This window comes from Rhinoraja longicauda, chromosome 11, assembly GCF_053455715.1.
Source record: "Rhinoraja longicauda isolate Sanriku21f chromosome 11, sRhiLon1.1, whole genome shotgun sequence".
NCBI lineage: Eukaryota > Metazoa > Chordata > Chondrichthyes > Rajiformes > Arhynchobatidae > Rhinoraja > Rhinoraja longicauda.
The window spans coordinates 9,270,725-9,296,288 of NC_135963.1; the positions used below are offsets into that span (position 1 = coordinate 9,270,725).

A 25,564-nucleotide genomic window follows, 5' to 3' on the forward strand; every position below is an offset into this window, starting at 1 on the left:
TTTGCACCTATATAATAATCTTCAGAGTTTTAATGAAATGTTTTAGAGATGGGCGGCATGGTTGTGTAGAGGTAGAGCTTACAGCACAAAAGAGCCCGCGTTTGTACTTTCTCCCTGTGACTTGCGTGGGTTTTCTCCGAGATCTTCAGTTTCCTCCCACACTCCAAAGACGTATTGGCTTGGTATAAATGTAAAATTGTCCATAGTGTGTGTAGGGTAGTGTTAATGTGCGAGGATCACTGTTTGGTCCGGCCTCATTGGGCCAAAAGGCCTGTACGTCGAAACTAAACGACGAGACTGTATCTCGAAACTAAACGAGAGATAATAAAATCATTCAAATATTTATGATTTGAAAGCATTAAGATCTGACTATAGTCTGAATTCTAGATGTTAAACTTTTTACTTTTTTTGTTAAATACAACCAAAACATGAAGTGCACTTACTCCTTACACTCCTCAGCACCATCTGTGTCTTTCAAAGCCATGCTGTAGCTGGAGGCCAAAGGGACTAAATCGGCCAAAGGGATATTGGTCTTAAATTCTGTGATATCGGTCTTAAATTCTGTTTCAAAACAAAATCACATGAATTCACGTCATTTCCAAAGTAACTATCCATCGTTTAACAAAATTTTTTAAATCACTTTCCTTTTATTATGGGCTTTCCAAAGTAAGGAAATTCCAAACTCTGTTGGTCAAACATTGCAGATAATCAGCCTTTTAAAATGCGAATGATACAAGATAGTGAAAAAACTAAAAACAATGAGAATCCAGCAATTTTCATACAAAGATACAAATATAGAGAACATGTATTTTAACTTCAATTGTTTTCATAGTTAAAAAATGTAGCAGTCATTGATTTTGAAAAGTATTTAGTATTTAGTAAAATGCAATTCAGAAATCTTTGTTCACATTAGGGCATTGTCTTCGTGATAGAATGCTGAAATGTTATTTGAACCATCTTTATTTGAATCTTAGCAATGATTGACATTTAAGTTGTTATCCTGAGTGGCCTTGGCCTCAGTGGTAGAGTGTACTATCGCAATAAAACATTTCCTATTACTGGTACACGATAGGCCCATTCCCACTCAAAGTAAGTCATCAATTAATTGATACTGATAGTGCCTGCAAATAAATCTTACAAGTCATTAAAGAAACAGATAGATAGAAATAAAACAAAATCAAATTGCAATGAAAGAAATTCGCCCTTCAGGAAGCTACCCTTTTGTTGTGAAAATTATTCAACAGAAAAGCATAAAAATGGAAGGAAATATAAAGGAAAAACATGACCCAAAATAAATAACCCCTTATCAAATTAACATTTTAAAGTAAAAATTTACACATGTCAGCCACACACACTCACATGCAATGGTTTTAGAAAAGCACAGCTTCTTTCGAACAATATCACCAAATAAAATTACACTATTGCATAGATTCCTAAGCATTTTCCATAACTCCTGATCATTCTGAGACTCAAGTGTTTGGGTGATCGTATAGCTTCCTATTCCATTCTTCTACCTGAAACCCTGTGTCAAAGAATGTCATGCTTCAAACCACTTCCAATTCTGATTCTTTAAAATAACTGAATATCCTTTGTCTGTATTGTGGAATTAACTTATGGTTTTTGTTTGGCATGTGCAATATAAAATTGGATCCCTGTTGTTTCATAAAGAATTGATGTTTTTTGCAAGATTATTCACAATGTTATAATTTGGATATTATAAGCAGACGTCCATCTTTGCGTTATACCTGCCCAAAATAACAAAGTTAGCTCAGTGCAACTACAAGATATAGTTACTAACAGGCAAAGAAAACAATCTAGTCTGTACTTAATTATGACATTGTCAGGGCTTGAATTTTATAGCTTTTTGCCTATGGCTAAAAAACATCCAAAAAGATAGTTAAAAAAAGCTTTTTATTTCAGTTTGGTTAGAAACATAGAAAATAGGTGCAGGAGTAGGCCATTCGACCCTTCAAGCCTGCACCGCCATTCAATATGATCATCGCTGATCATCCAGCTCAGTAACCTGTACCTGCCTTCTCTCCATACCCCCTGATCCCTTTAGCCACAAGGGCCACATCTAACTCCCTCTTAAATATAGCCAATGAATTGGCCTCAACTACCTTCTGTGGCAGAGAATTCCACAGACTCACCACTCTCTGTGTGAAGAAATGTTTTCTCATGTCGGTCCTAAAAGACTTCCCCCTTATCCTTAAGCTGTGACCCCTGGTTCTGGACTTCCCCAACATCGGGAACAATCTTCCCGCATCTAGCCTCTCCAACCCCTTAAGAATTTTATATGTTTCTATGGTTGTCAATGCACTTTGATTTATAATGTGGGTATTCTACAATGATTAATGATAAACTGAATGAATGAATGAATGAATGCTTTATTGTCACATGTGATAAGTCACAGTGAAATTCTTTGCTTGCATACCCAAGGTATGCAAATAGTCGCCACATAAGAGCGCTGACAAAGTTACAAAGTATACATAGCATCTGCGCCAGGCCCTCCTTTGTTCTCCCCCTCCCCCACTCCCCTCCCCCCTTCTCACGGTGGCCCCCCCACACTGGGTCCTCCATTGCAAATTGTTCTCCTCCTCCCTCATGGCGGTCCCCCCACACCGTGTCCCCATTGTTCTTCCCCTTCCTCACGGTGGTCGCCCCCCATGCCGGGTCCTCCATTGTCCATTGTTCTTCCCTCAACATCTGGGCAGTCCCCCCTCGCCGGGTCCTCCTTTGTTCCTTCCCTTTCCATCAGTCCCATAGACAAAGTTCAATGTCCTTAACGGGATAGAGGTGAAGCGGATAGTAGCCTAGCTCACAGAAGAACTGTTCAGAGGCCTGGCAACAGAGAAGAAGCTGTTCCTGAGTCTGGTGGCGAGTTTGCAACCTCTACAGGATGGGAGCAAGGAGAGGGAGGAATGACAGGGGTGGGACAAGTCATTGTGTTGGCTGCTTTTCCGAGGTAGCATGAAGTATAGATAGAGTCAATTGTGGTAAGTCTGATCTCTGTGATGGACTGGGCTACATCTACAACACTCTGCAATTTCTTGTGGTCTTGGGCAGAGCTGTTCCCAAACCAAGCTATGATGCCATATGGTAGCATGCATTCTGGTGCATCTGTAGATGTTTGCAAGAGTCTTTGGAGACATGCCAAATTTCCTCAGTCTCCCAAGGAAGTAGAGGCTTGGATGTGCCTTCTTGGCTGACGCATCAATGTACTTGGTCTACGACAGATCGTTGGTAATATTAACACCAAGGAACTTGAAGCACTCAATCATTTCCACTTCTGCACCATTGATGCTGATTTGGGCATGTACTCCACCATTATGTTAAGAGTACTGGCACATCAGCATCATTCATGCCTTATAAAGTGGCAATAATTCTCAAGAAAGAATTAACAGTAAAAGTTACCAACTTATATTGACAGATAATTTCCTTTGAAGGGTCCTTCCTAATCTTTCATTGATGATTTCAAAATTTTGCACCATGTAAACCAGAAGCAACAGCGAACAACTGAGAAAGTAAGATTGATGGAATTACACTCCTTTCAAAAGTGACTACTGATGAGTTGCTTGTTACATACTATTTTTCTCACATTGATTTTTATCAATCACGTTGTCGTTTCGATCCTAGTTTTCCAAAACAGGAAAAGCTGGTTTGAATCGACGACGTGATTGATAAAATCAAAGTGCGAAAAACAGAATGTAACAAAAAGAATGACAACAGCAGTGGTATTGTGATGAAATGATACTCGGAATACCGTAAGGTGATGTAGTGAAGTAGGCTTCACATCATGTTCTAAGCACTTTGATTGAAAACAGATCCCCATCGTCAGAAACCAAGGCCTAACCAGCACCATCTAGTGGTCATCTTTTCTTTTTGATTTTGGTACCTAGATAGAATTTACATCACTAGATGTCACTATTATTAACAGTAAATTCACAAAAACACGTTAATTTTCTGCTGCAAGTATCACATAGTTATTTCACAGCAAACAAATTGTAAATATTATGGCCACAACTTCTGTTGTTTCAATGACATTTATTTAAAAACACATTTTCATAAACTTGCCAGATTTATTCAGTTTTGTGCCAACTGTGAACTGTAATGGTGTTTTGGTCTTCATCTGTTGGGAATTGGGTATGGGCTGCCCAAACACATTTCATTTAGAACCCTTAGAGAGACTTTAATCCCATCTGTCTCAGATCAGTATTCCAACTAACACCACCACAAAGTCATTTGAATTTGCCAATTTTAAGAACAAATTAATTTTTAAAGTCTCATAACTGTAAACACAGACGGTAACCATATAAGACAATTTCTTTCTCATTCCTATGATTTAAAAAAATCCATTCTCAATTTTACAAACTGAGTTTCTTGTTCCGTGATTTATGTCAAATCCAGCAGGACCTATCTTGTCAACAGTGATGAAATACTGCCATCCACAGGCTGGTGCTTTCACTTAAACTTATCTCACATTGTTTTGAATCCGTCTGTACTCAAAGGCATATAAATAAAATATTAAATAACATTTCAAGTAATTAATGTTCAGTAAATAACTGCAATAAATACATTACTCACAAACTAGTCCTCAAGTGGTTAAATTAATATCTCCTTTCCTGGGCCACTGCTGAAAATGAATTTCCCAAATTACACTTTTAATTGCACATTTCCAAAATTTTTACCAGTGTTGTTCCTATTTATAATTAACCTATTGGTTATTCTGATGGAATAACTAGGACATTTTTAATTACTTGGGATCACAGGTTATACCTCTTCTAAACATAAAGCAACCATTGCGATTTTTGGTAGAAGATTTTCAATAATTTTAAATTGAATCTCTTAGGCACCTGAGAAGATTCGGCAAGTACACAAGGATTCTCTTGAACTTCTACGGATGTGCCATAGAAAGTATTCTGACAGGATGCCGCTCAGCCTGGTATGGCATCCTGCTCTGGTCTTGAAAACCTGAATCTGCAGAGTGGTGAACACAGCCCAGTTCATCGAAAGTTCATCGTCCATCTTCACAGTGCACTGCTGCAGGACGGCTGGAAGTGCCTGCTGCACTGGCCATTCCATATTCTCTCTTTTACTTTCCAGAAGATAGAGGAACTTGAAAGCTCCAAACTTTAAAAAAGCTTCTACCCAAATGGTCTCCAACTCCTGGACCAATATCCTCTTTCCCAGCCCATTCCCATTAGTGCTGCAAAGTGGAACTCCTCAATGGTGGGGTTAAGAGTAACAAACCTGTCTTCATGAACCATTCAGTGGCGGGGAAAATCAACAACTTCAAGTTCTAGGTCACGTATACCCCGAAGATCTGTCCTGGACCGAATACATTGATGCAATTGCAAAGAAAGCCCGTCAATGCCTCTACTTCCTCAGAAGATTGGGTATGTCTAAAAATATTCTTTTGAACTTCTACAAGTGTACGGTAGAGAGCATATTGACTGGTTGCATCAAGGCCTGGTTTGGCAGCTCGAAGGTTCAGGAATGAAGGAGATTACATTACCGGTACGGATCTCCCCACCATCGAAGGGATCTACAGGAAATACGGCCTTAAAAGGGCAGCCTGCACATTCAAGTACCAACACCACCTTGGCAATGCTCTCATATCACTCCTGCAATATAGGAGTCTGAAAACCGTGACCTCCCAGTTCAAGAACAGCTTCTTCCCATCAGGCTACTGAACACTACAAACACCAAATAAACATCGAACTACGAACTGTATTGGTTGTACGAGGGACTGCATGGTTTTGCTTTGCACTATTTTGGGTTTTTTTAATGTATTGAACTGTTTTTGTTTATGTTATCTATTAAGTACTGTGTTTATAAGACCGTGTCCACGCCGACCAGCAATCACCCGTACACTAGTTTTATCCTAAACACTACAGCCAATTAACCTACAAGTCTGCTCGTCATTGGAATGTGGGAGGAAGCACCCGAGTCAGGCCCGAACTCGGGTCTCTGGCGTTGTAAGGCGGCAACTCTACCACTGCGCCACCGTGCCACCCATCTATGTGATAAACAAAATGGAAAATCTATTGGAGGGAGTTATTTAAAACAACATTTTAATACAAAATGGGTTGAAATTCTAAAGTAGCAAAATCCATATTTTCACCAAAGAAAATTGCAATAGATCACTAAAGGCGCCAGGGAAACTATAAAACTGTCAAACTGACAATATTAAGATCTGATTACCTAGCATTCATGATAATTTATTGTATCATTACATATTTATTTGTTCTGTTGCATTAATATACCTGTAAAGCCACAACAATAATTTCATTGTTCCATACCCAGTGCAAATGACAGTTAAATACTCTTGACTCTCGAGAAAAATAGAAAAAGCCAAAAACTAGAGGTAGATCATACCAATTGTGAGAGAAATAAAGAGCAGCAAAGGGTGACAAATTTCTTTTCATACTCCAAATATAAATTTGCAGAAAACAACAACACACACATTTTGATTCGACATCTGATTGAAAATTTTCAAGATTTTAAGAACTGGTAAGATAATCTAATTCTGTTGGTTGTGATAATGTGACAAGAGATCATAATCTAATCAAAAGCAGCTGAAACCCTAAATGTGACAGGTGGAAACTTGGCACACATTTCAAAAGGTAAAAGTGGGGCCAGGTTAATCATTTAATTTAAATCTGAGAATGAGAAAAGTTCTTGACAACCAAAATCATTAGTGGATATGTGAAAACGTAAGCAAGTGCACTTGATCATTAAGTGATTAAATCAGTAATACTGAACATTGTGGGATGGCCAGACTGACAATTGAAATTACTTCCAACGATTAATCACGTGAAACCAGAGACCGATTTTTCATCATGTGTTTTAAGACCAAAACACTCAGATTTTGCAAAGCCGATCACTGAACTGATGCGACAACACCACTTGATGTGTGTCCAATTGTTATTGACTCCCAGCATAAGCTCTGCAACCTTGCCACAAATTTCCCTATTGTCCACAATCACTCAAGCTAAAACAGATTCTTCATAACTTTGGAAACAAATTTTAATCTGAACTGTTCTTTTGACACTTCATAACAAAAGTTATTAATTTCCCCTTTTGTAACATTGTTGCAGAAGTAGAGACTTCAGTACCTTGGGCCTATTCCATTCTTCGATTATACTAGGGCTCACCTGCATCTTAGCCTCATCCAACTGCCTTAGATTTGCAAATCTTAATAGTCTTATATAACAAAAACCATGATCTCTACAGCCTCGTAATTTGCAAAATAGTTTCTCAAATGCATTCCCAATGAACTATTTTTAACTGGGAAACCATTGACAAGGGAATAGTACCATGTTTCGGCAGACTGAAAATGGATGGCTTCCCTAACATTGACCTCTAGAACATAGACTGCTGTTTATAAAGAAAAACAACAGCATTCTACGTTGAATTACTTTGACATTCCTGCAGGAAATCACACATGGAGCACAAAATAACACAAGTAATTTTACATTCTAGCGGACAGCAAAAGCTACCCAGTAATGAGTGCTTTTAAGAAAAAAGCTAACCAAACCCAGTTGTGTTTAAACCTGCCAATGTATTTTCATTTAAACCCATTTGAATGCTCCACTGATTGCATTCACTCTCCCAAGGTGGTCCAGAGGGAAATATTGTGCAGGTTGAATGTAGCCTGCAGGCCATACATTGTGCACAACGGGATAAATAGCCCACTCCTGTTTCCATGTTATGTTCCACAGTACAGTCACATGGAATTATTTACTTCAAAATTAATTGAAGTAGAAGGATTAACTTACTCAAAATGAATCCAGTAAATATCAAGAAAATATGGAGATGTATTTACTGTGATATGAACACTTCAAGATGGTTATTCTTCTGGCCTGTTGGAACAAGATGGGGATATACATGCACGAACAGCAAGCCCAAGGTAGAATATGATATGCAAAAAGAATCATATAGCACAGGTACAGGCCTTTCGGCCACAACGTCTGTGCTGAGCATGATGCCAAGACTAACTCTTAACTACTTGCACATAATCCATATCCCTCTATTCCCTGCATAATAACATGCCTATCCAAAGTCTCCTAAATTCCACTAACATATCCATCTCCATTCGTGCCAGTGCATTCCAGGTATTCGCCACCCGCTGTGAAAACAAACTTGCCCCACACATTTCCTTTAGCCTTTTCCCCTCTCACCTTAAAGCTATTGGTCTGGTATTTGATATTTCTATCCTGGGGAAAAGGTTCTGTGTCTACTCTTTCTATGCTCCTCATAATTTTATATACTTCCATCATGTCTCCCCCCCCCCCCCCCCCAACCCCCATCTGCCATTTCTCTGCCCACTTCTCATCTATTTCCACCTGTATACTTACAGCCTTCCTCGCGGTTCACGAACCCAGCAATCTTGATGTAATCTGCAAATCTACCAACCTACCCATCTACATTAATGTCCAAGTCATTTATATATATGACAAACAACAGAGGTCTGATCACAGGTCCCTGCAGAACTCCACGATATCCCACAGCTCCACTCTTGCTCCCCCTCCCACCAGTTGCAACAGGGACAAAACTCCCTTATCCTCACCTTTCACCCATCAGCCGTCACATACAGCACATAATTCTCTGACATTTTTGCCACTTCCAACGGGATCCCACCATTAGCCACATCTTCCCATCACCCCTTTTCGCTTTCCGCAGAGATAGTTCCCTCTGCAACTCCCTGGTTAACTCGTCCCTTCCCAAACCATCCCCTCCCCAGGTATTTTCCCCAAGGACCGCAAGTTTTTTCAGGTGAGGCAGAGGTTCACTTACCTAACCTCATCTACTGTATCCACTGTTCTAGGTGTAAACCCTATATATCAGCGAGACCAAGCGCAGGCTCGGTGATCGTTTCGCTGAATACCACTGCTCAGTCCACCTAAACCTACCTGATCTCCCGGTTGCTAAACACTTTAACTCCCCCTCCCATTCCCATATTGACTTTCTGTCCTGAGCCTCCTCCACTGTCAGAGTAAGGCCCAGTGCAAATTGGAGGAATAGCACCTCATATTTCACTTGGGCAGCTTACACCCCATGGGGTATGATTATTGACCTCTCTAACTTCAAGTAACCTTGCTTTCCCTCTCTCTCCAACCCTCCCCTTCCTAGTTCTCCGAACAGTCTGATTGCTCCCCTGATTAAATTTTATCTCTGTATGTTTCGTACCTTCTTCCAAAAATGATCTATTCTACATTTTCCTTGAACCGCATCCCCTTTGATGTCTCATTTTCACACCTTACACTTCCTTATCTCTTTGTCTCCATCTCCCCTGATTCTCAGTCTGAAGAAGGGTCTTGACCCAAAATGTCACCCATTCCCTCTATCCAGATGCTGCCTTGCCTGCTGAGTTACTCCATGATTTTGTGTCTGTCTTCTATTGAGTATATAAGTTGAGATGTTATGTCAAAGTTGTACAAGACGCTGGTGCGGCTGCATGTGGAGTATTGTGTTCAGCTTTGGTCACCTTGCTATAGGAAGGTTGTCGTTAAGCTGGAAAGAGTGCAGAAAAAATTTACAAGGACGTTGTCAGGACTTGAAGCACTGAGCTATAGGGGGAGGTTGAGCAGGCTAGGTCCTTATTCCTTAGAGCGCAGAGGCTGAAGGATAATTTTACAGAGATATATAAATGAAGAGGGGAATAGAGAGGGTGAATGCACCGTTTTGTTTATTTTAGTTTAGTTTCGAGATACAGCATGGAGTACAACAACCAGTGCAAAAAGCAAGCTTTGCAAGATTTTAGTGCAAAATCTGAAGAGTGCAGCAGAATAAAGTACAGTAACGGAATAACTGTGAGGTTATTCTGTGATTATACATATTCTTCACAAAAGCAGAACTATTCCCCATAAAGAGTTTATAATAATCAGGCATGACAATCTCGCCGCACAATCATAATTATCAAAATTACTTCCACAGTAAATAAGTAATTATAATGCAGCAGTCATCTTGTGGCACAATTCTCTAATTAGTGCTTGTTAGAGTACACAATTCCTTCAATATTGTAATTAATTGCAATTTACTAAACTATCAATATCAGCTTCAGTTTTTAAGTTATTTTTTATCAGGACAAAGGGGTAAAGTAAAAGGAGCAAAGGGGCAAGACCGTAAAAGGGTAAGACAGACAAATTGATCAATTTACATTGTATGACAATAGTTCTAGGCTGTCATCTTGCCAATATTCTTAACTCACTAACACCGATCACAATGTGCCACAGAGAAGTGGTAGTACATGTGACACAGATTAGCTTCCCTACAGTACTCCTATTGTACACTTGATGAAAGTAGATGTGAGAGTACATTTTTAGGGGGGCAGGCAGAGGTGGAGGCGATGTATGGTGGGGGGATGTTAGGTTAACAGAGCAGAGGGGTACATGAGGACTGATGCGGGGAGTAGCTAGGGTCGCCTGGCTAGAGGGGGAAGGGGGAGACCCAGTGGAACTCCTGCTGTGGTTCCCTGTAGGAGGGGGTGGGCAGTAGGACCCAGCGGAGTCATACCCTGCGCTGTGGGGCTCTGCCTCGTGGGGACTGTGGGCCCAGTGCGGTGTCTGGGAGCCAGGTGAAGCTGCGACCTGCTGCTGAGTCTGGGAGCCCGGTACAGCGTCGGCTGTGACCTGCTGCTGGGCGGTGGAGCGGCGCGGGTCGACACAGTCGCTGGTGGTCAGTCTGAAGAAGGGTCTCAACCCGAAACGTCACCCATTCCTTCTCTCCTGAGATGCTGCCTGACCAGCTGAGTTGCTCCAGCATTTTGTGATATCTTTGATGAAAGTAGATGCTCTTTCAAAATAATTATCACTTAGCACCACTTTATTACTTTCAGTGGTACACTCAGATTAAAACGTGAACACAAAATAAGTTAAACATACAGAAATCTGGGGTGGGTGGGTGGTAGGGAATGGAAAAAGATGTAAAAAATGATCTCACAAATGTGAATTGAGGTAAATAATTCTTACATTTCTTTCAATCACTTCCTTTTCCTATCGTTTTTCAATCTCTTGTGATTTTGAGTTGGGAAACCTATGTCTCAGTAACTCGCCTTAGATGCACTGACCTGTTTCTTTTCTCAATTGTAATGAATTCATCTGCTACTAAAAATAATAAACCTGAGAGCATTTGAGCTAAATTTAGTTTGAATTACAGCTTCTTCCATTATAGCATTTACATTTTAAAACATTTCTCCTGCATTAATAACAATAAAAAATAAATTCATATCCTGAAGTCAAAAGCAGTCATATTAGCTTCAGGGTCTAAGCTTAATTCATTAGTTCACTTACACAGGATACCTTTTGGAGTTTTAGAACTGTAGGAAGCCGTATTATGGAGAAATTCAGCATAAAGTACAGATATTTATATCTGCTTAATGACTACCCTTGAATAGTTAATAATTGGTCTCAAAAGGGATAAATTATCTGGAATATTGAATGGGAAAATACTGCTTGCTTACATACCTCATGTACTGCATCCTCTGTAGGACTTAAACTACAATAAAGCAAGTTTTCCAAGAAAATAGAAAAATGCTGTCATCAGTGTGACTATTTCTATTGTAAACCTAAGTTCACATTGAAATGTGTTAGTTCTGTACATTTTTTCTCCAACTGTGTGCCCCAATATTCAGCCAACAATCATTGCGCCTCACAGTCAAAACTCGTGTCCTCCTTGAAATACAATTTGAGAAGGAGAAGGTTAAATCGGAAGTGTCAGTATTGCAGTTGAACAAAGGGGACTGTGCAGGCAAGAGAGAGGAGCTGGCCAAGGTAGACTGGAAAAGGATCCTAGCAGGATTGATGGTGGAACAGCAATGGCAGGAATTTCTGGACATAATCCGGAAGACGCAGGATAATTTAATTCCAAAAAGGAAGAAAAATTCTAAGGGGAGTAGGAGGCAACCGTGGCTGACAAGGGAAGTTAGGGATGGAATAAAACTAAAGAAAAGATGTATAACACAGCAAATAGCCGGAAGCCAGAGGATTGGGAAACTTTTATAGGACAACAGAAGGTAACAAAACGGGCAATACGGGCTGAAAAGATGAAGTACGAGGGGAAGCTGGCCAAGAATATAAAGAAGAACAGTAAAAGTTTCTTTAGATATGTTAAGAGAAAAAGAGTAACAAAGTCAAATGTGGGTCCCTTGAAGGCAGACACGGGTGAAATTATTATGGGTAACAAGGAAATGGCAGAAGAGTTGAACAGGTACTTCGGATCTGTCTTCACTAAGGAAGACACAAACAATCTCTCAGATGTACTGGGGGACAGAGGATCTAGGGGGGTAGAGGAACTGAAAGAAATTTTCATTAGGCGAGAAATAGTATTGGGTAGACTAATGGGACTGAAGGATGATAAATCCCCTGGGCCTGATGGTCTGCATCCCAGGGTCCTCAGGGAGGTGGCTCTGGAAATAGTGGACGCATTGGTGATCATTTTCCAATGTTCAATAGATTCAGGATCAGTTCCTGTGGATTGGAGGATAGCTAATGTTATCCCACTTTTCAAGAAAGGAGCGAGAGAGAAAACGGGGAATTACAGACCAGTTAGCCTGACTTCGGTGGTGGGAAAGATGCTGGAGTCAATTATTAAAGAGGTAATAACGGTGCATTTGGATAGCATTAAAAGGATAAGCCCAAGTCAGCATGGATTTATGAAAGGGAAATCATGCTTGACTAATCTTCTGGAATTTTTTGAGGATGTGACAAGTAAAATGGATGAAGGGGAGCCAGTGGATGTAGTGTATCTAGACTTTCAGAAAACCTTTGATAAGGTCCTGCACGGGAGATTGGTGACTAAAATTAGAGCACATGGTATTGGGGGTAGGGTGTTGACATGGATAGAAAATTGGTTGGCAGACAGGAAGCAAAGAGTAGGAGTAAACGGGTCCTTTTCAGAATGGCAGGCAGTGGCGAGTGGAGTGCCGCAAGGCTCGGTGTTGGGGCCGCAACTGTTTACCATATATATTAATGATTTGGAAGAGGGAATTAGAAGTAACACCAGCAAGTTTGCGGATGACACAAAGCTGGGTGGCAGTGTGAACTGTGAAGAGGATGTTAGGAGGTTGCAGGGTGACCTGGACAGATTGAGTGAGTGGGCAGATGCGTGGCAGAAGCAGTATAATATAGATAAATGTGAGGTTATCCACTTTGTCGGCAAAAACAAGGAGGCAGATTATTATTTCAATGGAGTTAGATTAGGTAAGGGGGAGGTGCAGCGAGACCTGGGTGTCCTTGTACACCAGTCACTGAAAGTTGGCGTGCAGGTACAGCAGGCAGTGAAGAAAGCTAATGGAATGTTGGCCTTCATAACTAGATGATTTCAGTATAGGAGTAGAGGTTCTTCTGCAGTTGTATAGGGCCCTGGGAAGACCACATCTGGAGTATTGTGTACAGTTTTGGTCTCCTCATTTGTGGAAGGACATCCTTGTAATTGAGGCAGTGCATGTAATTGAGGCAGTGCAGCATAGGTTCACGAGATTAATCCCTGGGATGGCGGGATTGACATACGAGGAAAGATCGAAAAGACTGGGCTTGTATTCACTGGAGTTTAGAAGGATGAAAGGGGATCTTATACAGACATATAGAACTATAAAAGGACTGGACAAGCTAGATGCAGGAAAAATGTTCCCAATGTTGGGCGAGTCCAGAACCAGGGGCCACAGTCTTAGAATAAAAGGGAGGCCATCTAAAACTGAGGTGAGAAAAAACTTTTTCACCCAGAGAGTTGTGAATTTGTGGAATTCTCTGCCACAGAGGGCAGTGGAGGCCAAATCACTGGATGGATTTAAGAGAGAGTTAGATAGAGCTTTAGGGGCTAGTGGAATCAAGGGATATGGGGAGAAGGCAGACACGGGTTATTGATTTGGAACGATCAACCATGATCACAATGAATGGCGGTGCTGGTTAGAAGGGTCGAATGGCCTCCGCCTGCACCTATCTTCTATGTTTCTGTTTCTACACTGTTTCTATTAAAATTGTTGCAAACCACATCAATGTACCTATGAAGATAACATACATGTGTCTGTATATGAAAAGTAAAATAGACTTAAATTATACACAATATATTCCCAATCATTTCCGCTGCAGCTTTAAAAGCCATTAAAAATGCTTTTATCAGTTTTCATTTTCTGCTTCTCTAATTCTATATTTACAATGTTATTTGTTATACTGCATATGGTTAGTTTTAAACCTAGAATATAGGTTTAGACAATAGACAATAGGTGCAGGAGTAGGCCATTTGGCCCTTCAAGCCAGCACCGCCATTCAATGTGATCATGGCTGATCATTCACAATCAGTACCCCGTTCCTGCCTTCTCCCCTGTCTCCGCTACCTTTAAGAGCTCTATCTAGCTCTCTCTTGAAAGCATCCAGAAAATTGGCCTCCACTACCTTCTGAGGCAGGGAATTCCACAGATTTACAACTCTCTGAAAAGGTTTTTCTTCATCTCCGTTCTAAATGGCCTACCCTTTATTTTTAAACTGTGGCCCCTGGTTCTGGACTCCCCCAACGTTGGGAACATGTTTCCTGCCTCTAACATGTCCAATCTCTTAATAATATGTTTCAATAAGATCCCCTCTCATCCTTTTAAATTCCAGCATATACAAGCCTAGTCGCTCCAGTCTTTCAACATACGACAGTCCCACCATTCCGGGAATTAACCTAATGAACCTACGCTGCACGCCCTCAATAGCAAGAATATCTTTCCTCAAATATGGAGACCAAAACTGCACACAGTACTCCAGGTGCGGTCTCACTGGGGCCCTGTACAACTGAAAGACCTCTTTGCTCCTATACTCAACTCCTCTTGTTATGAAGGCAAACATTCTATTGGCTTTCTTCACTGCCTGCTGTACCTGCATGCTTCCTTTCAGTGACTGATGCACTAGGACACCCAGATCTCGTTGTACTTCCCCTTTTCCTAACTTGACACCATTCAGATAATAATTTGCCTTCCTATTCTTACCACCAAAGTGGATAACCTCACATTTATCCACATTAAACTGCATCTGGCATGCATCTGCCCACTCACACAACCTGTCCAAGTCACCCTGCAACCTCATAGCATCTTCCTCACAGTTCACACTGCCACCCATCTTTGTGTCATCTGCAAATTTGCTAATGTTACTTTTAATCCCTTCATCCAAGTCATTAATGTATATTGTAAATAGCTGCGGTCCCAGCACCAAGCCTTGCAGTACCCCACTAGTCACTGCCTGCCATTCTGAAAGGGACCCATTTATCCCCACTCTTTGCTTTCCGTCTGCCAACCAATTTTCTATCCATGTCAGTACCCTACCCCCAATACCATGTGCTCTAATTTTGCCCATTAATCTCCTATGTGGGACCTTGTCGAAGGCTTTCTGAAAGTCAAGGTACACTACATCCGCCGGCTCTCCCCTGTCCTACTTTGCACTTGGAACCAAATTTCCAACATCATTGGCCATCCCTCTGCAGCCTAAAGGTGAGAAGAGATTTAGCAAAAGTTGACTAAAATAATGTGTAGATTTGATGCTGCACCTGGCATTGCTCAGGTTATTGTGCTGGCAATGTTTGCATTTATTTTCATGCAATCTGGTTTTATAACGCATCTTATAAATGAAATAAAATCAAACTTGAATATATAATTATTTGTGGAATAATATTACAAAGGGAGTAAAGTTATATTGTTTACTTAAAGTCATCAATGAAAAACACTGACATATGTAAAAATATGCAAAAATCACATTTAATTATAGTTATTTTTAAGTAGATATGTATATGCACAATGTGTAAATTTACTTGATTTCATTGTTGAAGTGCTTAGGAATAAACTACGTTTCTTTCTTTTGAATTCAGAGTGAAAATGTATAGATTATTTTTATCCCAAATTCTGGGGATAACTGAACTAACCAATATATAAAGTTTTTAAATTTAAAATCGTTGAAAACATTAGCCACGCAGGGGTGTGGGTTTCCGATGGACACGGAGACGGACGCACCACACATCTCTGTCCTCCATACAGCTGGCAAGCTCCTCTTTTCGAAGGGACCAGTAAATCTTGAGGCCGCCTACTAGGTCACTAAGATGAGCTTTGCCTTCCTAGAGACATCAGAGACTAGCTTGGCGTCTGATAGGACACATAACTCACGCCATTATGGTATCAAGGAAAATAGCTGGTTTGACACATAGTAGTTACCTGTTATAATAATAATAATAATAAGCATTTATTTTATATAGCGCCTTACCAGAAGCTCAAAGCGCTTTACAATAACAATCATAACATAAAAACAAACAGACAAACTATCCTAACGGAGAAGCGGCGAATAAACAGCGCCAGCGTCCTCTCACGTCAGGGTCCAGCAGTAGACAACAAAAAGCACAGGACACACAGATACAATTTTTACACAAACAGCCATCACAGTGATTGCTCTAGGCACACCCTCACTGTGATGGAAGGCAAAGAAAAGTCTTATCTCCTCCTCATTCTTCTCCCGTGGCGCCACGAGGCGATCGAGGCTCCCAACTTTTTGAAGCCCCCACCGGGCGATGGAAAGTCCCAGGGCCGAGCCGAGCAGGCCGATGAAGGTCCTGAGCCCCCACCGGGCGATGGAAAGTCCCAGGGCCGAGCCGAGCCGAGCAGGCCGATGAAGGTCCTGAGCCCCCACCGGGCGATGGAAAGTCCCAGGGCCGAGCCGAGCAGGCCGATGAAGGTCCTGAGCCCCCACCGGGCGATGGAAAGTCCCAGGGCCGAGCCAAGCCGAGCAGGCCGATGAAGGTCCTGAGCCACCACCGGGCGATGGAAAGTGCTGCGGCCGAGCCACGCAGGGCGATGAAGGGTCTGCAAGCGGGTCGATCGTACCTCGCGCTTCGGGGCGGTCGAAGCTGCTACGGCTGGAGCTCCGAAAAGCCGGTCGCCAGCCAGGGACCTGCGAGCTCCCGATGTTGCGGTCTGCAGGGCCCACGGCCGAAGCCTCCGAGATGGTAAGTCCAGGCCCTGCGACCGGAGTCTTCAAGGTCGATCCCAGCTGGAGGCCGCCGACTCCACGATGTTAGGCCGTAGCGCGAACGGAGATACGACATGGTAAAGGTCGCATCTCCGTTGAGGAGGAGATTAGAAAAAATGTTTCCCCCACCCCCCCACATACACAGAGTTAAAAATCGAACAAAACGTACATTAAACGATGACAATAGAAAAAAAAACAAAAAAAAGAGACTGCCGGTGAGCCGCGCTGCAGAACACAGCCACGCCCCCGTATTTCTTAGTTCTTAGAGATAAAACATTACATAAGTAGATGCTTCTACCATTAGAGAGGATCTTCACCTTCAGAGAGAGAAAAGAGTTTCGCCAGGAGAGGAGAGATTGACGAGAGCTTGAGAGAGGGGGAGAGCTTGACGGGAGCTTGAGAGGGGGAGATGGGGGAGAGCTTGACGAGAGAGAGGGGGAGAGATGGGGGAGAACTTGAGAGAGAGGGGAAGAGATGGGGGAGAGAGCTTGACGAGAGCTTGAGGGAGAGGAGAAGAGATGGGGAGAGCTTGAGGGAGAGGGGGAGAGATGGGGAGAGCTTGAGGGAGAGGGGGAGAGATGGGGAGAGCTTGAGGGAGAGGGGGAGATGGGGAGAGCTTGAGGGAGAGATGGGGAGAGCTTGAGGTAGAGGGGGAGAGATGGGGAGAGCTTTACGAGAGCTTGAGGGAGGGGGGAAAGATTGACGAGAGCTTGAGGGGGAGAGATTGACGAGAGCTTGAGGGGGAGAGATTGACGAGGGGGAGAGCTTTTGAGCTTGAGATTGTTCTGTATTTTACTTGTATTTTGACTTGATAAATAGTTATTTGTGCTCTTCAGCATGTTTTCTCCATTCATTGAACTAGAATCCTTGAATCCTGCACATGTTTCCTTACGACCTTTGACTTCACCTCATGCAAATTCTTGAGTAGCACGATTAGAACTTATTTTGTTAGTTCAGTAATAAGGTGGTAAGAGTGTGTTTAAAAATTCAACAGGAAAACAGACATCCTCTTCAATGTCTGTAATACCATCAATAGATTTATATTGTACAAATTATCTGGGATGCTTCAAATGGTCATGGCCTTATTGCGTCCTTTCTTTGCGTTACAGTTGTTCTTTCGTTTTGGTATTGGAATTAGTTTATTCTTGTCATGTGTACTGAGATACAGTGGAAAAACTTTGTTTTGCATCTGCTCCGGGCCGATCACAATATACATGAGTACAGTGAGCTTTTGTTTGTGTGCTGAGCAATCAAATCAGATACTAAATATGGCTACATTCAAACCAAATTCAAGACAAAAGGTAGAAGAAAGAGAATATAGTTCTTAGCATTGTCGTATAATATTTCCAGACAGAATGTCCAATGTTCGCAATGAAGTAGGTTGGAGAATCGGAACTTTACCCAAGCTTATAGAAGTCTGATAACAGAGGGGAAAAGGTTGTTCCCGACCGAGTCTGGCGATGCACACTTTCAAACTTCTGTATCTGCTGTCTGACGGAGGTGGCGAGAAGGAATGACCAGGGTGGGAAGGTCCTTGATTATATTGGCTGCTTTCCTGAGGCAGAGTTAACCTGAACCTAAGTGGCTTGGATAGTTGACTTAGCTTCTCCACAAAATGTTATGCACCGCAGTCCTAAAATCAAGTATAAATTCAAAGTCAAAGCTTTACCATGCTAACACAATGAAGGTCATGCTGGTGTATTTGATAATGCAAAGTGTAGATGGAGTCAAGGCACTGATATGAATACAAATTTCATTAACTTCCTGAGTGCAGAATTTGCTGATGCCATTCTAACTGCATTCCAGAAATGGTTCCTCATGTTGACGAGAATGAGAACACAACCTTCCTGCACTTAAACTAGGAAATCTGGTGCTGGTCTTAGCCACACCTTTTGCTTCCGTGGACAGAATGGGTTTCAGGGAAAGAAGTAAATTTCAATCAATCTACATATTATTGGACCGTGTTACATTTACTAATTACTGACATGCTAATTGAATATTTTCTAATGTTAAGTGTAATTTTAAAATGGCACATTTCAATTAAAATTTTAAGAATTCGTTTTTCAAAGGCACCATTTTTAATACCTTTGTGATATTTTTCTGTGTTTCGGACACATTCTAAGTTATTTGACACCCAGAAACACTGGGGCTTGGGTGAAGCAGCTATCAAACCATTTTTTGATGTAAAGGTCTGTAATCAACAGGAAGGCCTCATTTGACAATCAGGAGTCAACTTTGAATTTCCTTCATTAAATACTGATAGGGAAGTGACATGCTTAGTTTGTCATGGTCACTGAAGTACGCCAGAGGAATGCATCCCACAGGCCAACTTTGTTTAAATGCTTTAGTGTTTGCTACATTTGCTTATCACATTCTTACACTAGAGCCATCACTTGCATAGAGGATCAGGTGCCTATGCGATTCTTAGAACTTTGTAATACTGTTTATTACTTTGTTAATTTGAAACAAGGAACTCTTTTTTTTAAACAAGATAGATTCCACAGTACCTTCAAATCAAAACCAATACACCACAACTTGCACACTGAAGTAGGACCATCGTAACATCTCTATACGTTTTTGCTTCATTGCCAATTATTTGTTTTGAAATCAAAAATGTGACGTGGGATCTGAGGTCAACCTGACAATTCTTTCCTCAAAGATTCAGGTCATTTTTTAAAATTAACTAATTTCCCCAGTTCACAGAAATGTCATAATTTCAAATAACCCAGTTCAGTGAGAATTTGTAACCTTCTGAATCACAAACTTTTTCACACATCATTCAACACCCAATCCTCAACATTAAAATGACACTCATCCTTTATCACTTCAAATTAAACTATTTTAGCTACCCGTCACCGATATTCTTGCCTGTCCTCTTCATTCTCCAAACTCAATGTGATCAATCCCTCTTTCTACTTTACCCATTTCATACAAGTTCACCTTTACTGCCTGGTACTATGAACAGGTTTTCCATTTGTGATCACTGTAAATGGCTAGAACAAGCTTGTGTAGGAAGGAACTACAGATGCTAGTTTACACTAAAGATAGACACAAAATACTGCCTGGTCTGAAGAAGGGTCTTGACCCGAAACATCACCTATTCCTTTCATCCAGAGATGCTGCCTAACGCGCTGAGTTACCCCAGCATTTTCTGTCTACCCTCGCAAGACCAAGCTTGCCTGCTAACATCACCTACGTACAGGATCAAGTTACAAACTGAGGTCAGCTAAATGTTTGCTTATATTACCTGCAGGCTTCAGGTTCGGGCCTGGATTCAATGTGCCTCAATGTCACTGAACCTGCTGACACTTGCACCTCAGTACATTCCCCTCTACCATCATGTATGCCGGGTCTGTTTACTTATCGAGTCATGGAGTTAGAATCATACAGCATGGGAACAGGCCAATTGGCCCACTTGTACATGCCAACCAAAGTGTCCCATCCCATTTTCCTTTATTTGGCCTATATCCCTCTGAACCTTTCCTATCCATTAGATTGAAAAACAGCCCAAAGGAGAGATAACAAAGTTTGCTGCCATCTACGGCAGTGTATATTTCATTTTCAGAAGAAAAAAAAGAAACTGACAAGAAAAGGTTTTACCATTGGATACAGATCACCCGAAGTTTGTGAAAGTCACAGAAGGAACAAGATCTTCCAGTTCAACATTCACTGAACAGCACTAACAGGGTTTGTCTGTAAATCGCCACATTAAAACTATGGTATCAATTTCAGTGCATTGATCCCACTGCTCAGGAACTGCAGGCCAGTGAGTCTAACATCTGTGGTCGGAAAGTTACTAGAGTGTATTCTAAGGAATAATATATACTTGCATTTAGATGGACAAGGACTGATTAGGGATAGTCAGCATGGTTTCGTACGTGGGAGGTCAATGTGTGCAGTGTAGCAGGGCGCATTATCCTGCTGAAAGATATCCATCAGGGAATACCATTGCCATGAAGGGGTGTACCTGGTCTGCCACGATGTTTAGGTAGGTGACAAATGTCACACGCAGGTGACACGTGTCCACATGAATGGCCGGACCCAAGGTTTCCCAGCAGAACATTGCCCAGAGCATTACACTCCCTCCATCAGCTCGTCATCTTCTCACAGTGCATCCTGGTGCCATCACTTCCCCAGGTAAACGGCACACACGTACATGGCCACCCACGTGATCTAAAAGAAAACGGGACTCATCGGACCAGGCGACCTTCTGCCACTGCTCCGAGGTCCAGTTCCGAAGCTCGCAGCCCAATGTAGGCACTTTCAACGGTGGACAGGGGTCATCATGGACACTCTGACTGGTCTGTGGCTACATAGCCCCATACGCAGATACGCAGCCCCATACGCAGATACGCAGCCCCATACGCAGATACGCAGCCCCATACGCAGATACGCAGCCCCATACGCAGCTCCCTACCCAGATACGCAGCTACGCAGCCCCATACGCAGCAGGGTGCGATGCACTGTGCATTGTGACACATTCCTCCAAGGACCTCCATTAAAGTTTTCTGTGACTTGTGCCACAGTAGACCTTCTGTCGGTTCGGACCAGACGGGATAGCCTTCGTTGCCCTCGCGCATCAATGAGCCTTGGCCTTGTGCAAAATATTGCTCTATTTTGGGTAAAGCCAGTTTTCAACTGCTTTTTTTTTTAGTTGGGCAAATGAATTTTGCGAAGATGATTGATTGATTAATAGCAGTTTATAAGCAGCTTTATTTCGAAGCCATTTTAAATACCAGCAAATCTTATTTCAGACATGAGATTCAAAAATATGGAAAACAAATTTATGCAAAATGTATTTTTAATTTGTTCTTTCGACTCATCAGGAGCTCTAAATTAATGGATTCAACTGCACAAATTATAGATTAGTTTATTGCCGTATACAACAGGGTGCAATGAAATTCCACATGAAGTTCACAGGGAAAACAATATACATACAGTAATGATAAATACAAAGAATACTTTTTTTTCTTCTTAAGCCCCCCTCAGTCATGGCTAAACCATGGGTGATGCATCCTAGTTGGCTGCTTGCTCCAAACCTCAGCCGGAGTAGCGTCGCTTGTGGCTGAAGAGACCAATGCGGGAGTGACAGTCTCTGTCGCAAAGAATGCAAAACTACCAAATACAAGTAGTGCAAAAAAGGGTGCGATTGGGCATATTATTGCCACATATACAAAGATGGTGAAAAACTTTCTTTTGCACGCTACCCAGGCGAATCAATCCATTAGTCAAAATCTGATAATAGTAGGGAAGCAGCTGTCCTTGAAACTGGTAGTACGTGCCTTTAAACATTTATATCTTCTGCCCAACAGGATGGAGAAGAGGGAATGACAGAGGTGCAAGTGGGTGGTCCTTGGTTAGGTTGACTGCTTTTCTGGGGTAATGTGATAGATGGAGTGGGTGGGGAGAATGGGGGTGGCAGATGTCCAAAATTTAGAATTTTACATCAAAATTCATAATATGGCACATAATGGAACTTTTCAGCAAAGAAAAAGTATGCACGCCAAATGCGCATACACGTTGTGCTACATTCATGTGAAAAACAACTATTATTTCCAACAGTCTACAGCTCTTGGACTACATGTACAATGTCAGGCCGATCATGAGTATATTCTGCTATTTATAGAAAGGTTATTGAACAGAAATACTTTTTGCAACACAAAGAAAAAATTGTTTTTTTTTCTATTTTGCTTTTTCCTTACACATCCCAATTCTCTTGGTATTGAATAAAAGAATGGTCATAAAATGTATGACTAAGTTATGAAGAAAGAGTTGATATATGCGACTCGACTAAGCATACGGAAGTACTTGAAGTAAATTTGCACATTAATTGATAATCAGCCCAAAAAGGTGGTAATTGGCTTCTCTGCTGTGTTTTATATTTTAACCCCGTCTTAATCAGTTAATGTATTTATATAATCTTGCACTTAAATTTAATATTTACTCATTACAGTTCCACCACTGATTTTCTGGCACTCTTGCTTCCAGAGCTTTGCTGGTTTATCCAGCCAGCCAAGGAACACGGCTATGGGGACAGATGTGCTGGCTCCAGCTGGGCTGGAATTCCAGAGCCCTGGCCGCAGGTTGCAAATTCAGCCCACCGATCAGCCATGAAAGTCCTGATGAGGTCGAGATTGGCTGCCTTGCCCAGCCGAGGTGCCACATTTTTGGGGAGACTTCCAGGGTGGCGGGATTTCTCACGCAACCCCTAGCGACCTCTAGCGGCCGAATTAACAAATTACAATTACCAACTGTTTTGCGGAAAAATGTGAGACGAAATCAGAATGGTGGAAATGAAATAAGAAAGCGGAAACTTTCCGCCAAATTCGGAAGGGTTGGGAGGGGCCCATAGTTTCAGGCAAGGCAGGGATTGTATTTGTCCATTTCCAGGCTTAAATGCCTCCACTCATGTGCATATGATGACCGGCCATCTACAGGCACCAGACTGTTAGGGAAGAAGGGTCCATGCGCACATGCACAAAGAACATGGCTCCTGCAAGCACTGTTCTTCACCAGCTAAAAGTGTGTTGTTTGTATTCTTTGCCCCTTTTAAAAAGAGGCTGCAAAGATTGCATCTGCAAGGCTAAATCACAGAAGCTGCAAGAGCAAGATAGATAATGGGGAATGCCATGCTGAGACTGGCAGTGTCACTTTAGGGCAACATCACACAAGAAAAGCAGACAGTCCAGTCCTGAATGCTTTATAATTGAAGATATTGATATTTATGTGACAAGTACCTCAGGTAACTTATTAATGCCATTAAAAAGGCCAGTAAGTTCAATACAACCAATCAACTTGGTTGTACTGATGTAGCAGTTTGTAATATGCTGATGTGTGCCTATCATTATATTTCTTTATAAATAATTCCAATTAGATCACTGATCTTATTGTTCAAGGAAGATAGACACAAAAAGTTGGAGTAACTCAGCAGGACAGAGAGCATCTCTGGAGAGAAGGAATGGGTGACGTTTCGGGTCGATACCCTTCTTCAGACTGGTTAGGGATAAGGGAAAGAGATATAGACGGTGATGTGGAGAGATAAAGAACAATGAATAAAAGATATGCAAAAAAGTAATGATAATAGAAACAGGCCATTGTTAGCTGTTTGTAGGGTGAAAATGAGACGTTAGTGTGACTTGGTGGGGATGGGATAGAGAGAGAGGGAATGCCGGGGCTACCTGAAGTGAGAGAAATCAATATTCATACCACTGGGCTGCAAGCTGCCCAAGAGAAATATGAGATGCTGTTCCTCCAATTTGCGTTTAGCCTCACTATATAGCCTCACTGTTCAAGGAGTTCTATTATTAGGCATAAAATTATATACTTTTTTCTTACTGCTCCTCTATAACTAGTCCAGCATTTCAATGACAAAAAGTTGCATAATGCTTACAAAGTAAATCTACAACTTTTCAAAGTTGTAATCACAGGCCAAAAAATGTGATCAAATTGTGCAGATATCTTGTTCATCAATTCAAGTTTTAGGATGCTGGCATCATAACAAAAGCCCCCCCCCTGACATCAGTCTGAAGAAGGGTCTCGACCCGAAACGTCACCCATTCCTTCTCTCCAGAGATGCTGCCTGTCCCGCTGTGTTACTCCAGCATTTTGTGATACCTGTTCATTATTAATGCATTGTATACATTCAGAATTTAATTTAGATCAGCTTTCATATTTCTCAGACTTTTAAACATTTTATGATGTTGCATTTAAACATGTATTTTAAGCAGGTATATTATCAATGCACCTTCACAAATACAATCATGAAGTTTAGTGAAGTAGCTTGGTTGCAATTTGAAAATCCAAAAACAATGTGATTAGCAAAACGATAAACGATCATTATTCAGCACAAGTACACAAGAGAGAAATCAAGGGGGCAGAAAGAGGACAGGAAATAGCTTTGGAAAGGAAGGTAAAGGAGAATCTTAGGAGATTCGACATGCACATTAAGAGCGAAAAAGTTATTGGGAGAGTGAATACGTCCTCTTTAAGGGTGAATGTGGTCATCTGTATGTGGAGCCACAGGAGATCAGCAATGAGTTACATGAATGTGTCTAGTCAATGTTTACTGTGGTGAAAGTTATGGAGGGGATAGGACAGGGTTGGAGAGATATGAACCAAACATGGGCAGGTGGCTTTAGTGTAGATGGGACATGTTGGCCCACAGGTGTGCCCATACTAAATCACTCGATGACTCTAAGGGGCTAAATAATTAAGGAGAAAAAAAGTGAAGCATTAGAACATATCCACATTGTCAGGCTGCTGGTAGTTTTAAAGCACATTAGATGGATAAATCCCCAGGGCATGGTCAAATATATATCGTGGGTAGCCAAGGATGAAATTGCAGGGGGATTGACAAGGATACTTGCACCACCTTTACCACATGTTAGATACCAGAAGATTGGAAGATGGCTAATGAGAGGGTCAGAGGAACTAACTAAAGTTGGAGAAGTCAACTCTCCTCCGCCTAGCAGAGCTAGTTCTTACCCTCAACAACTTCCCCTTTGACTCCTCCCACTTCCTCCAAACCCGAGGCGTAGCTATGCAAGCCTCTTTATCGGGTACGTCGAACAATCCCT

General features: G+C 41.7%; 1 protein-coding gene across 3 annotated transcripts in view; it reads right to left on the minus strand.

The window, feature by feature from the left end:
• Positions 1-25,564, minus strand: part of LOC144598264 (zinc finger protein 644-like) — a 97,365-nt gene that overhangs the window by 48,404 nt on the left and 23,397 nt on the right. For 2 of the 3 annotated variants that reach the window (XM_078408200.1, XM_078408199.1), the window contains exon 2: positions 444-561. The exons of the other annotated variant lie outside the window; for it this stretch is intronic. In XM_078408200.1, the coding sequence (XP_078264326.1) occupies positions 444-561 (118 nt within the window). The remainder of the gene's footprint in view (positions 1-443; positions 562-25,564) is intronic. 3 annotated transcript variants of the gene reach the window in all.